The sequence below is a fragment of the Colletotrichum destructivum genome, chromosome 8 (assembly GCF_034447905.1).
Source record: "Colletotrichum destructivum chromosome 8, complete sequence".
Lineage (NCBI taxonomy): Eukaryota > Fungi > Ascomycota > Sordariomycetes > Glomerellales > Glomerellaceae > Colletotrichum > Colletotrichum destructivum.
In genome coordinates, this window is record NC_085903.1 from 4,039,658 (window position 1) to 4,054,235 (window position 14,578).

The following is a 14,578-nucleotide window of genomic DNA, read 5'->3' on the forward strand; positions in this document are numbered from 1 at the left end:
AAGAACTGAAGCAAGTTTATCGAGATGGATAAAATGTTGGCACATCGAACCATGAGATACTGCCGAACAAGACAGAATGAGTCATGGCTGTCGCACTACAAAACCTTGGCTTCTCATATTAGATGCGGCGGGATCTTGACTTTTGGCATGTGGATTAGTAATCAGAGAACTTGGTGTGCACATACTACAGCCAACTACATTGAAGCTGAATCGTTTTCTTGCCTTGTTTGACGCTGGGAATGTCCCTGGCCAGGGCAAGTAGGGTTTATCAGAGGCTAGGATCTAGAGCAGACAGTAAACTTCCCCCACCTTACAGGAAAGGGTAATCTAAAAGAGTAGATACAACAGTAACAAGGTTAGACGCAAAGGTTAGCGAAAGTGACTCAAAGCCAACTTCCTAGCCCCTTGGCCCTCAATTCGCATTAGCACCGATCACGCCCTTAGTTTCTTTGACACTACTCTCCTCAGTCCTTTGGGTCCCTGCGTTAGATGATCTCATGCCCCAGGCGAAGAGGAAAGAGACTCCAGACAGGCCCGTAGCAAGTAGGAACACGCCCCGGAGACCACCCGCAAATGCGTCCAAGGCACTTGTTAGCTCGTCCCCAGACAGGACTTGGCGAAACTCTGTGGCTCCTCCGGTTAGAACCATGTCTGCCGCAGCTGCATTGGAGATGCGTCGCTCGACCTCCGTCTGCAACACGTTGTCGAAAGTGACACTGGCAGCAGTCGATGCAAGCGCACTTCCGAGATACATGCCAAATGTCACGATGGAAGACGCAATGGAGATTTGGTCTTGAGGCAGGGCGACTTGGGTAGCAATGCTGGGCTACGATGCGCACCTGGTTAGCTAGCTGCTTTCTGCTGTGCTTGTTTTTGTTGCAACTCACTGATTGTAGTGACATTCCACGTCCGCAACCGGCAAGGAACTGGGACAGAATCCAATAAGGAGTGGGTGTGGCGGTCGAGAACCTGCTCAGCAGACCGCATGCCACGGTGTGCACTGCAGTACCTGCCACCGCCCACGGAAGATAGTACCCAATCTTACCGACTGTATAACGAGTCAGTAAAGTCACGACCTCCTCCATGGCAGGTGAGACCAGAACTCACTCAGGAAGCCCGATGCGAGAGAGAACAGGATCTGGCCCGGCAAGCCCGGGATCGTGTAGAGCGCACCGGTCATGGCGGACTCGCCACGTACAGACTGGAAGTAAAGCGGCAGAAAGTAGCTCTGTACGGTCGTCGCACCGATGGTGAACATCAGAGTCGCCGCCCCGGACCAAACCACCCGCTGCTTCGCAATGGACGGTGGCATCAACGCCTGATGACCCATGTGAACGCTCCAGTAGACGAAAAAGGCAAACAGGATCACGGAAAACACAAACATGCCAATGAGTATGGGACTGTTCCAGGGGAGCAGGTCGCCGCCGATGTTAAGCACTAGAAGCAGCAAGCAGGTCGCAGCCGTGCAAAGGCCACAGCCCAGAATGTCGAAATAGTGATGGAGGCCACGGAGCACGATGCGCCAGTCGGGCTTTGCGGTCTGCTCTGGTATACCCGTGAAAACCAGTAGCAAGATTGCCACGGCGCCGATGGGGAGATTCATGTAAAAGACTGGCACGAGTGTGAGTATCTTGAACCGGTTCAGTAAAGAAGAGACAATGTCTCTGGTATTGCTTACTCCAACGCCAGGTGCTGTACTCAGTAATGATGCCTCCGACAATCGGACCCAAAAGCATACCCGGGGCCGCGACTAGAAGATCCATCGGCCGTTAGAGGAGTGACTAAATGGCTCGGGACCAAGAGTTTGACGACTCACGAGACATGACCACTGCAGTGAGCCCTGGCGTGTGTCTGGTCAGCTCGACATTTCCCTCTCAAATCCAAACACGGTCGGGCGTGGACTCACCAGGTCTTTTTTCCAAAGGCGCTAGGCCGGCAATGACGGTTTGGTTTCCTATCAAGAGACCGGAACCCCCCATGCCCGCCACTGCTCTGCCCAAGATGAGCATCGCGGAGGAGCTGGCTATTCCGCATAGAAGAGACCCGATTTCGAAGAACAGGATGAAGCCTATGAGAGACCACTGCACGCGTCGTTCTTTAGCCACGGAAAAGCCCGTCTTGGAAAACCCCATGGTCTGGGCGGTAGCCGACGCACCTTTGTAGGGAGGAAAGTGAATATCTTGCCGGCAATCGGTTGGAAAACAGTGCTGGTTATCCACCTTGTGATTAGCAAAGATTGCAGTTGCTTCAAGCCTGTAAGTAACCATATTTTCTTGACTCACTTGGTGATGAAGTACGCGCTCCCGTACCAACCGATATCATGAAGAGATTCGAATTCGTCCGTGATATTCGGTATGGCCTGATTGCCGGCATGGTCAATGAGGGACTTGTCCAGATTTTGCTCAGTATTCACGCCGGTGAACTTACAGGACCGAGGATTGAGCCGTCAAGAAAGTGGACAAACACGACAAGACAAGTTCCTCCCATTGCCGCCCACAATGCCCTGCCTTGTAGATATTCATGCTGCACATTCTTCTCGTGCTCGAGGGGTTCGGATTGAATGGATAGCGAATCCATCTTTGGAGTTGAAGTCACTTTGACTTCCAACACTGTGATGATCGCGAAGATTATTGGCTCGCCCGCGTCGACTTGAAGAAGCAGTGTTGTTTGAAGTCTATCACGGCGTATAGACGGGGTCGTGGGACCGCCTCTCCTACTGACTAGGCGGTGCAGCCGGCTGTGTATCACTGCCAAGATGCGCAGCCATTAATCGTCTTTGCCTGTTCTGGAAGGGTGGTGTCACGCGTTACAAGTGTGACTATCAAACCTCAAACCGCTAGAAACCAAGTCTGGCGTCAGGCTGGCTATCATCATACGCATCCACTACAATCGTTCCCGCAAGATCGTATCCCTGTACCTGTGCTACCTCAAGAGCCCCATTGCAGTGTTTTATTCATGAGCGAAACTCATTATAAATGAGCATGACTAAGGTCACCAAGGTTACCCCGGTAAAGGTACAGGTAGTGGTCAGACTATTTGTGTCCGTAAGCCAATGGTGATTGATGCCATGTTTCGTTCTTTGAAATTTAAGATAATAATCAATAAATAAAAATGAAAGATGACTCCCTACCACCCCACTATTGTTGTGGCGAGACAACTGCTTAGTGCTCTTGACCCGAGAGAATATCACCGTCTAAGGTTTAACTGGGACGGCGGTTTAGAAATGCAGATCGTCTAAAACGCTTGCGCGACAACCACGAACTCCCTATGATAATACAAATGTGCACGTATCGCCCGTTTCCGCCAAGCTGCCGCCAAACCTCTCCACCAGTGCGTTAACACCCGTCCTCCGTCGGCTGTAAGAGATATGCCACTGCAGCTGACCCGAAGAGTAAGTTGTACCCGGTCCGGCGGGTTTCTTGGCTCGTAGCTCAAAGTTCTTGAATGAATTGTGTGTTTCATCATGGTCAGCAACCCGCCGGGGCTGCGTTTAGTAGTGAGTAGCTCTGCGGCGGTGCACAAGGGTCGATTTCACAGTTTCGAGTGTGACATTCAGCAGTTCTTCTGGAGATGTTCCACACTGTTATGAGATTCGTGATGGACCATGTCTAAGAGATGAGGTGAAACAGAATGGTTCTCTAGCAGCGGTGTCTGACACGAACCATCAACAGTACATAAAGTAGAGTACGTCTGATGTTGTTCCATTCGATCTTGTAAGAGTCGTAACTTCCAAGCGAGCTTTGTTGGTGCCTATTCATCCCATTGCCTTCAGCTTTCTCCCTTGACCGCTTTGGCTATTAGAGTCTTGCGCAGAGTTCTACCGCGTCACATCAGCCATGGACGCTCACGCCCTAGAGCCTATAGCCATTGTTGGCATGGGATGTCGCTTCCCAGGATCTGCCAACTCGCCTTCCAAACTTTGGGAGCTTCTGAGGTCGCCCCGCGATCTGGCCCAGCGCATTCCAAGGCAGAGATGGAATCTCGACAAATTCTATCACCCGACGGGCAGCCATCACGGCACCACAAACGTAACGGAATCCTACTTCCTGGACGGGCAAGATGATATTCGACATTTCGACACAAAGTTCTTCGGCGTGGGCACCGCAGAGGCAGAGGCCATGGACCCCCAGCATCGCATGCTGCTGGAGGTCGTATACGAAGCCATGGAACACGGGGGATTCACGCTCTCCTCGCTCCAAAACTCGGACACGGCCGTCTACGTCGGCATGATGTGCACCGACTACAACATCACGTTGGGGCTGGACTCGACATTTATTCCACAATATACGGCCACCGGCGTCTCGCCAAGCAACGCCTCCAGCCGCATCTCCTACTACTTCAACTGGCATGGCCCATCAATGACAATCGACACGGCGTGTTCATCTAGTCTGGTAAGCAAGCATCTTACTCAAGAACATCATATCCCACATGGGTTTTCTCCCCAGGCGTTCGTTTGTTGACGATACAATTATCTCTAGGTTGCCGTCCACCAAGCAGTAGACCACCTGCGAACAGGCCGCTCCCGTGTGGCAGTGGCGTGCGGCACCAATCTGATGATCAACGTCTCTCCCTACCTGACGGAAAGCAAGCTCAACATGCTCTCTCCCACCGGCCGCTCGCGCATGTGGGACGCCGACGCCGACGGCTATGCGCGCGGCGACGGCATAGCGACCGTGCTTCTCAAGAGGCTGAGCGACGCCATTGCCGACGGCGACGCGATCGAAGGCATCATCCGGAACACAGGCTTCACGCACGACGGACGAACGCTAGGGATCACCATGCCCAGCGGTCAGGCGCAGGCGGACCTGATCAGGCGGACGTATGCTGAAGTCGGGCTGGAGTTGACGAACAAGGCCAACTGGCCGCAATTCTTCGAGGCGCACGGAACGGGAACCCCCGTCGGCGATCCTCAGGAGGCGTCGGCGCTCGTGTCGGCCTTTTACCCGGATGGCGACAACGCCTATGAGCAAAACGACAGGCTTCTCGTGGGCTCTATCAAGACCCTCGTAGGCCACACAGAGGGCACGGCCGGGCTCGCGGGTCTTTTAAAGGCTTGTCTTGCTCTCAAGCATGCCGAGATCCCACCCAATCTGTTGTTCAATCGGCTATCTCCCGGGGTAGCGCCGTACTACAAGCACTTGTGCATCCCGACGGAGCTGCGGCCGTGGCCGGCAGTCCCCGGAAACCAACCGAGGAGAGTCAGTGTGAACAGTTTTGGTAAGTGTGATGTACCTTGTTCGCAAGACGGACGGGGGGGGGGGGCGTGACATTTCTTTATCGCACAGCGCGTGAAGAGAGCTAACCGCGCAATTGCGATCTATAGGCTTCGGAGGTACTGATGCCCATGCCATCTTGGAAAGCTACGAGGAGACATCGGCCTCCGGGCAGAGGACAGGGGAGAGCAGCCGTGCTTCAAGAGTAGTGCTGCCTTTTGTGTTTTCCGCTGCTTCCGAAGACGCACTGAGCGGGTTGCTCGTCAAGTACGAGTCCTACCTCGAGGATCACCCAGACGTCAACCTCGACAATTTAGGATACACACTCGGATGCAGACGATCTGCCCTGCCCTACAAGGTGGCGCTGACGGCTTCAACTGCATCCGATCTCGCAGACAAGATTCGTGATGTGGTCTGTAAAGGAAAGGAAGATGAGAACGACGATAGAATGGGATCATGGGGGAGAACATCCGCTGAGCCATCCACATCGTACCTGGGAATCTTCACCGGACAGGGCGCGCAGTGGCCGAGGATGGGGGTTGAGTTGATCGCCGCCTCCCCGGTTGCCTCGTCCGTCCTAGCCGACCTGCAAGCATCCCTCGATACATTGCCCGTCGAGCACGACCGGCCCAGTTGGAAACTCATCGACCAGCTGTCTGCTCCAGAAGACATCTCCCGAGTCGCAGCCGCCGACGTAGCGCAGCCACTATGCACCGCCGTGCAGATCATTCTCGTTCATCTTCTACGGCTGGCTGGCATCCAGTTTGAAGCTGTTGTCGGCCATTCCTCTGGGGAGATTGCTGCCGCATACGCGGCCGGCTTACTCTCCGCCACGGATGCCATCCGCGTCGCCTACTACCGCGGCTTGTGGGTGACGCGCCAACACGGCGGGGGTGAGAAGGGTGCCATGCTGGCCGTGGGAACATCTCACGAGGATGCCGCGGCCCTCTGCGAGTCCGAAGACATGGAAGGGCGCATCACCGTGGCCGCCGTCAACTCCCCCTCCAGCGTGACCTTGTCAGGGGACGAAAGTGCCGTCTTGCAGGCCAAGTCCGTTTTCGAGGAGGAAGGCAAGTTCTGCCGGCTCCTCCGCGTAGACAAGGCGTACCATTCACATCACATGCTTGCCTCTGCGAAGGCGTACGAGGAGTCTCTGATTGCCTGCGGCATCAAGTGTCTCACGCCCGATGAAGATGCGGGTGCCGTTCGGTGGTTCTCGAGCGTCGACAGTGGTATCCTGGTGGCTCCGGACGCCGGTATCAACGCCAAGTATTGGGTTCGCAACATGACGAGCCCAGTCCTGTTTTTGAGTGCTCTCAAGGCAGCGCTCACCTCGCACCCTGGCGTCAACGTTGCCGTCGAAGTCGGGCCACATCCAGCCTTGAAGGGGCCGGCAACGGACATCATTCAGACGGTTGTTGGAAACGGGCAGGCTGCCAACTCTCCTCCATACTTTGGAACCCTTCAACGCGGCGTGAATGACGTCGATGCATTCTCTGAGCTGCTTGGAGGCTTGTGGACACTCCGCGGTCCGGAACCTCTTCGCCTGCAGGCTTATCAGGAGTCCTTTGGTACCGGACGTGCTCGGCTTCTGTCCGACCTGCCGACATACGCGTGGGATCACGACAGGCCACTCTGGTGGGAGGCTCGGTCGACGCGGAACTTTCTCCGACAAGAGGACGTGTTCCACGACCTCCTCGGCAGCAAAACATCGGACGCCTCTGCCGAGGAGTGGAAATGGGTCAACTGGCTCAAGCCAGACGAGATCCCTTGGCTCTCTGGGCACTCGCTCCAGGGCCAACAGGTGTTCCCGGGAGCGGGTTACCTCGTCATGGCAGTTGAGGCTTGTATGAGGCTGGCTGGCAAACACTCGGTGCGGCTGCTCGAGTTCAACAACGTCGACATCAGAAAGGCCTTGGCTATTCCCAACGCGGGGACGGAGACTGTGGTGGCTCTATCGGGCATTCAATGGGTCATGCACCAGAGCGACAACACCGCCGCAGAGGCCGTCAAAGGCACCATCACCGCCCGGTTCACCTGCTCATCACCCCCAAGTAAGGAGGCCAACGAACTGCTGCTCAACTGCAGTTGTGAGGTGCTCATCACCCTCGGGCAGCACGACTCGGACATGCTCGCACCTCGGACCACCGCGCCCCTTGCCATGGCTGACGTGGCAGTCGACGACTTCTACGCCGCCATGACGAAGCTAGGCTACTACTACGAGGGGCCTTTCAAGTGCATCACCAGTCTGCAGCGCAAGCTGGACGTCTCGAGCGGCACTGTCCGCCGACCCGTCGTCGAGCCTGATAGCACCGAGACACCGTTGCTCATCCACCCCGGCATGCTAGACAGCGTCCTTCAGGCCCTCTTCGCGGCCTACTCGGCCCCGGGAGACAACCGCCTCTGGTCGATGCACGCGCCCCGCGAGATCAAACGAATTCGCATCAACCCTGGTCTGCTATCGGCGGCCGCACAGCACGGCGCCGTGCACGAAGAGCACCTCTTGGCCTTCGACACGGTCTTGACGGACGCGACGCAACGGAACCGCATGGTGGGCGACGTCGACCTGTATACGACGGGGTACAGGCAGAAGCTGTTGGAGATCGAGGGACTGGCCTTTGTACCGCTCTCCAAGTTCGCGCCCGTCAACGACCGCCACGTATTCTCTCAGTACGCGTGGGTTGCAGACGCCCCGAGCGGCGAGCGCGCCCTCGCTGAGACGACGGGGTTCGCCGTGGCTCCCGATGGGCTGGCAAAGGCTGAGGCCCTCGAGCGGATATCCTTCTTCTACCTGCGCACCATCCGAGAAACACTGCACGTTGAGAAGGCCAAGGACAACCGCGATCCTCCACTCGCGGATCACCGCCTTGCCTTGCTGCGCTGGGCGGATCACGTCCATCAGCTCGTCGAGAGTGGGAATCATCCGTACATCCCGGCACTCTGGCTGAAGGACGACCAGGCGACCATCGACTGCATCAGTGCTCCGATGGCCGACGATGCGGACGTGAAACTTGGCCTCGCAGTCGGCCGGAATCTGCCCGACGTGATCCGCAACGACGAGAATATCTTGGTCCACATGATGGCCGGTGGTCTTCTCGATCGATACTACGAACAGGGTCTCGGGCTCGCGGACCTCAACAAGTGGAGCGCAAACCTCGCACTGCAGGTCTCCCGCCGGCACCCGCAGATGTCGATTGTCGAAATCGGCGCCGGCACCGGTGGGACAACCAAGGGCATTGTGTCCGCACTGTCAGAGTCCTTCGCCTCGTACACCTTCACAGACATCTCGCCGAGCTTCTTCGAGAAGGCCCGGGAGGACCTGGCCGCGTGGGGACACCGTCTTGAGTACAAGGCGCTGGACATCAACAACGAGCCGGCCGCGCAGGGCTTCGTCACAAACATGTACGATCTTGCCGTTGCGGGCAACGTCCTGCACGCGACCCCTGATCTGGGCAAGACGCTGCGGAACTGCCGCACCCTGCTGAAGCCCGGCGGGTTCCTCATGGCAGTCGAGTGTGTCGACGACACGGCCATCCGCGCCGGCTTCGTCCAGGGCGGCTTGGAAGGCTGGTGGATCGGTGCCGAGACGGGCCGCCCCTGGGGACCGACCGTCTCGCTCGCCGAGTGGGATACTCTGCTCAAGGCAAGCGGGTTTGCGGGCATCGAGACGGCCACGCCTGTCCTCAATGGCTTATACAACCAGGCCTCTGTTTGGATGGCGAGAGCCATCGACGACGACTTCCGCATCCTGCGTGCACCATTGGCGGCAGCAGATTCCAAGCAATACACCATCCCAGACCTGGTCCTTTTGGGCACTCGGGTAGGACGTGATGCGGAGGCGCTGGCGAAGGGCATTCGCAGCATTTTCGCGTCAGCGAGTCGTGACACGGCTGCCGTCGCCAATGTCATGGTGGAGAGGATCCATGAGATCGAGTCCCTCGACGCCCTTGCGCCGCATGATGAAGATGGCAGAGAGGGTCTCAAATTGCCGGAACACTGCACATTGCTCTCCCTCGTCGAGCTAAACGCACCCGTCTTCGAGGACTTGACCAGCCACAGATGGGAGGCTCTGAAAGGAGCGCTGACGCCGTGCTCTAGCATCCTCTGGCTGACCGCCGGCGCGCGGAATGGCATTGTTCCCTTTGCCTCGATGATGGCTGGTGTCATCCGTACCCTCGTCAACGAGATGGGGGTCAAGACCTTTCAGATGCTAGACGTCGACGAGGCCTCGGACCTGCCTGCCAACGTTGTCGCGGATACCGTTCTGAAGCTCGCCATACAGCACGAGTGGAAGGCCAAGAGGGTCCAGAAGAACATGACATGGACTCTTGAGCCCGAGTACGCGTTCGAGGACGGAGTCCTCAAGGTTCTGAGAGTGGTTCCAGATCCCGCGAGGAACGACAGATACAACTCTCTCCATCGCCGCGTGACCAAGTCCATCGAGCTCCCGCGCGGCGGGGACCTGTCCGCAACGGCGCCTGCGCCTCTTGTCAGAGCTTCGTGGAACGAGGCAGAAACATGTTGGAACCTGAGGGAAGAAGCTCGCGAGGGCATTCAGGCGGATTTGGACGTGTTTGCCGACGCCGGCGTACAGGCCGGGGATTTGATGGTCATGGAAGTCGACTATGCCCTCCTGTCATCCGTCCGCACACACGCCGGCTGGCTACATCTCGTCGTGGGCCACGATGCTGCGCTGCATGGCGACGGCACTCGATACGTCTGCGTGGCGCCGAAGCACGCTTCCACCGTTGTAGTTCCCAGGGTGTGCGCGATTCCCACAAGTGGCGAAGGCATCATCCAGCCCTTCTTGTCGTACGTGGCGGGTTTCTTGTTCTGCCATAGGTTGTTCGAGGTGATCCCTCCCAGGGGCAGTGTGCTTCTCCACAGCCCCGACGCCGTCTTCGCCGGCATCTTCGCCAAGCTCGCGAGAGAGAGGCAAATCAACGTCCGCTTCACGTCGGCCGAACCCGTCAAAGCAAGCAAGCAAAACTGGATCTGCCTACACCCACGGTCGCCGGGTCGGGTCATCGCCGCCGCCATCCCCAAGAAGCTGGACGTCTTTGTCGACATGTCCGGATACAGCCTTGTCGCGGATGATGATAGCCATGTCTACAAGTTGGGCGGCGGGGGCCCCGAGTATGCCTTGTCGGCCACGCTGCGAGAGAACTTGCCTTCGCAGACCGCTCGTTACGACATGTCGTTATTCTTGGCCGCGCAGGCGGAGCCGGTGCAGACGTTCGCCGCCACTGCGACCGCCTCCGGCTGCAATCTCGAGCCCGTTGCGCGGCTTCTGCGGGACGGTAACAAGCTGGCGACAGACTTGCTCTACGACATCCCGGATGGCATGCCGCTGGAAATGGTGCATCTCAACGAGATCTCGACAGAACAGGCGAGATTCACGCGACCCAGGGACCTTCGCATCATTGACTGGGCGGAACACGCTGAGCCATCCTCGCCCATGGTCGATGTCGAAGTGGAACCTATCGACCGCCGACCTGGCCTATTCCGCCGTGACGAGACGTATTGGCTGGTCGGTCTCGCTGGAGACATGGGCCGTTCGCTGTGTGACTGGATGGTTGACCACGGCGCCCGGAACATCGTCTTGTCGAGCAGGAACCCCAAGTTGCCTCAAGACTGGGTAGAGGCACACGGCGCCAAGAACGGCGCACGCGTGGTCGGAGTCTCGATGTAAGTGTTTTGTTGCCCTTGTCCCGTGTTTGTTCCGCACTTCTCCTGCATGACGGGGCCCTCTCTCCCCCTTTGAGGTCCGAATACTAACAACCGCTTCCCAACCAACCCATAGGGACGTCACCTCATTCGCCAGTACAGCGCGTGCCAAAGATGCAATCCTGAAGGACCTCGGATTCCCCAAGATCGCCGGCGTGGCCAACGGTGCCATGATCCTGCGAGACAAGCCCATGGTCGAGACAGACTTTGATACTCTGCAGCAGGTGCTTCGACCCAAGGTCGACGGGACGCAACATCTCGACAAGCTCTTTTCCGAGGAGGGCGACCTTTCCTGGTTCATCGTCCTCACCTCGTTCGCTTCTATCATCGGAAACATGGGACAAATGGCCTACTCGGCCGCCAACTGCTTCCAAACGGCGCTGGTGCGAAACCGCCGCACCCGCGGTCTCCCGGGCAGCGCCATAGACATCAACATGGTTGTCGGCGTGGGCTACGTCGAACGGGAGCGTCGCACCGGCGGCCTCGACCGGCACGCTGCCGACCGTCTGCTGAATCGTTCGCAGCTGCTGCCCGTGTCCGAGCCGGACCTCCATCAGATGTTCGCCGAGGCCGTTGTGGCTTGTCGTGAAGGCCCCAAGGTGGGCGATTCGGAAATCGTCACCGGTCTGCAGCACTTAACGACGGAAAAGGCTGCGGATACCTTCTGGGGGCTGAGCCCCAAGTTCTCCCACTGGGTTCGTGATAGAGGCGCGAGCGGGGCTCAGGGGGCAGGGTCGGCTCACCAAGAGGCGAGAGTCCCCCTCAAGGCTCGTCTGGCCCAAGCGATGGGGCTGGAACAAGCTCTCAAGATTGTCAAAGGTGTGCTAATACGTCCTTCACTTGTGAAACCACACTCAGCTTGAATGCGTCTGCTAACGGCATCTTTTCTCACCATCGCAGACGCCATGCTGGCCAAGCTTAGGCTTGCCCTGTCTACCGACAAGCTTGATCCGAACATGCCGTTGGTGGATCTAGGCGTGGACTCTCTTGTGGCCGTGCTATTGCGTAACTGGTCCATCCAAGAGACTGGAGTGGACGTGCCGGTGCTGAAAACCCTGGGCGGAGACTCGACGTTGGAGATCGCGCAGTTCATCGTCGAGAACCTCGAGATCAACACCAACGAGGCCCTCGCCGACCCTCTCGTCAGTTCGGCGTCAGACACAAGCTTTGACAGCGACAGCACACCCTCTTCTACACACTCCCTGCCTTCAGAGCTGACAAGCGTCTCTAGCAATTCTAAGTAACGTGGTAGCTAGAAGATAAAAACGAATTGTACCTTGGAATATACAGTCCTTACTCAGCCCCTGCACGAGAACTCTTGACTTTGGTCTCTGACCGTGCGCTCCGGCCCGGTTCGCTCCCGCAATCAAGTGGAACTCCACAAACTGATGGAGATTGCCTCATAGGTAGAAGCGGTCGGTGCTCAGGAGGTCTGTCTGAGTGGCAACAGTCTAGATGATGTCAAATCACAGACGCAAGGTGACAGCTAAGCTGCACATGCAGCCGAGGCTTGGCGAAAAGCTGGACGTAAAACGCATGTTAGCCACCATCACTGGGATTCGCCAACGACGTATTCCGTCTGCGGTAGCCAATATCGCAGCTGTGCTGTATTACGCTGAGTTTGGATCCGTGGCTCACAACAATTAAGAAATTCAGGAACACGAAAGTAGATCAATTTAGGAATCTAGCTAATAGTTATATAAGAATGCCTAAATCTCAACGCATTCCGCAGTAGAATATCAGAGTAGCTGCCCCTAACCCTTACTATTAAATAATCCACGTAAAGAGATGCAGGCCTGTAGCACCCCCAGTAGTAACACAAGCTACATTCTTATTAGTACAATATTAAACCTAGATTAGTAGATTAATAGTTTCTACTTACCCTGCATATGGTTTCCACCATCGAAATTCCAGGGTTCGCTAGTAAAAAAAGATGTTGAGCCGCCAATTCCCTTATTTACATCACCAGGTTCTCCTAAGTACAAGATCTTGTCGACTTGGATAGGGTGCGAATTTGTGTCATAAGCAATTGTTCCAAGGCTGTGTGTTTTCCCTCGCTTACTACTAACATCAGTGCAGCCTTGTTGTGAACTACTTGGGCCTGACCTCCACTTTATAACCGAAACAAGTGGAAGGCAATCAGCGTAAGTTCTGCCATTGGATAGTAAGCGCTGCACACAGACTTCGTCGGCATGACAGAAAATTTCTCTCCTTTCCCCTGGACCACCTTGAGCAGTATTACAGAAGCGACTTATGATCGAGTAGGTAAAACAGATGGAGCTACTGAATGTCTGCCCAGGTGGGCATGGTGGATTTGTGCGGGCGTCTCGGGGGCCAATAACTCGGCGACCAATATTTGCGAGGCTTGTATTGAGCGGTTCACGCCCTGCCGGGGCGACATCCAGCTCTACCGGGGCAACATCAATCGAGAACTTCGTAGTAGAGTTATTAACTTGTAAGAGAGGAGTTACAAAACAACTAGCGGGAAGGACCACTATAAGAAGAGAGAGCTTCATTTTAAAGGTGGACGGATTTGTTTCATAGATAGGTTAGGTACAAAAGAGACCACTAGTTAGAGTCATGGGGAATAAAATATCATATATATACTTGAATGCTGTCCTGATTTCGACCTCGCTAGCAGTGTAGTTTCAGTCTGACTCTAGTAACATTCTGTTCTTTTAGCTAGCGCGTCTAATTTACATTCAATAGACAAACTTTATAACTTAGCCTACTACTAATAAAGTGGTAATGAAGCATATGGCAGGGTTATATAGTCTTAAATGTAGTTGTTAAAATGTGTAATTCTTTGAAGGAAAAAGAAAATGTAGACAGCTTTAGGGTCAACTTACACAAGGCAAGGATCTAAGAGGTAAACTAACAGTGTCCTAATGAAGCGTAGTATAAAGTCAGGCAGTACTAGAACCAATAACATCTAACACTGATATCAGAGTTTCATCAATATTGTTGCCAAATGTGACGTACGTGAATTCGTAATCTTGTTTCAGGAACGACAGTAGCAGAAACTAAGTCCTGCGCTGCAAACTTTAACATACTAGACATAGACAAAGACGGAATTAATAGCGATTCGTTCGCTGCTCAAACTTGTAAGTTTTATCTTTATTGAAATTATGGAGCATGTAGATGTAACTTTGTCGGCATCTAGGTGACGCAGCTACTTAGAGGTCTGTAGTCCACGGTTAGCGGTCAGCAGGGCTAACCGTAAGCAGTATTGTAGAGTCTTTTACTTTAGACTAGATCTTACTAGATTAGAGTTCCTTAGAGCGGTGTAAGGCTTCCTTGATTCGATGCGAGAAAGTTTTAATGCTAGCAAGATTAAGAGCTAGCCAACCTTACGTTGTCTCGGCCGTTCTACTGCAGTTGCAAACGTTAGTAGCCGCATGAAACCTCGTATTTTGCCCTTAGGACTGCAGTTCAATCTTAAGCCTTAACAGAAAAAGAGCTAGCAAGGATCTTTGCAGCAATCATGCTAACAGCAGGAAAGGAATAACATGCAGAAAGCTTGACAATACCTCCTAAGCCATACTTGTACCTGCTCTCCATCCCGCCTCACCTGACCGGGCAGGCAGCAAGGGATAGCTTCATTTCATAACACACACACACACAACAAATTAATAAAT

The 14,578-nt window shown here is 55.2% G+C and overlaps 3 protein-coding genes across 3 annotated transcripts; 1 reads left to right on the forward strand and 2 right to left on the reverse strand.

The window, feature by feature from the left end:
• Nucleotides 1-412: 412 nt before the first annotated feature.
• Nucleotides 413-2,577, reverse strand: CDEST_13072 (Putative major facilitator superfamily, MFS transporter superfamily; the record flags this gene model as incomplete). The annotated part of the gene is made up of 9 exons (XM_062929228.1): nucleotides 413-826; nucleotides 888-1,048; nucleotides 1,108-1,611; nucleotides 1,679-1,750; nucleotides 1,817-1,840; nucleotides 1,907-2,081; nucleotides 2,156-2,207; nucleotides 2,283-2,359; nucleotides 2,428-2,577. The coding sequence occupies 9 exons, from the start codon at nucleotides 2,575-2,577 to the stop codon at nucleotides 413-415; spliced, it is 1,629 nt and encodes a 542-aa protein (XP_062785279.1).
• Nucleotides 2,578-3,836: 1,259 nt separating this feature from the next.
• CDEST_13073 (Putative Acyl transferase domain superfamily, phosphopantetheine binding ACP domain, thiolase) lies at nucleotides 3,837-12,184 on the forward strand (the record flags this gene model as incomplete). Its single annotated transcript, XM_062929229.1, has 5 exons — nucleotides 3,837-4,391; nucleotides 4,479-5,217; nucleotides 5,324-10,901; nucleotides 11,017-11,759; nucleotides 11,841-12,184. 5 exons carry the CDS (start codon nucleotides 3,837-3,839, stop codon nucleotides 12,182-12,184), a joined length of 7,959 nt encoding a protein of 2,652 aa, XP_062785280.1.
• A 450-nt stretch (nucleotides 12,185-12,634) lies between these two features.
• Nucleotides 12,635-13,482, reverse strand: CDEST_13074 (uncharacterized protein). The gene is made up of 2 exons (XM_062929230.1): nucleotides 12,823-13,482; nucleotides 12,635-12,763 (listed from the first exon to the last, which is right to left on the reverse strand). The coding sequence occupies exons 1-2, from the start codon at nucleotides 13,454-13,456 to the stop codon at nucleotides 12,708-12,710; spliced, it is 690 nt and encodes a 229-aa protein (XP_062785281.1). The 5' UTR covers nucleotides 13,457-13,482; the 3' UTR covers nucleotides 12,635-12,707.
• Nucleotides 13,483-14,578: the final 1,096 nt, after the last annotated feature.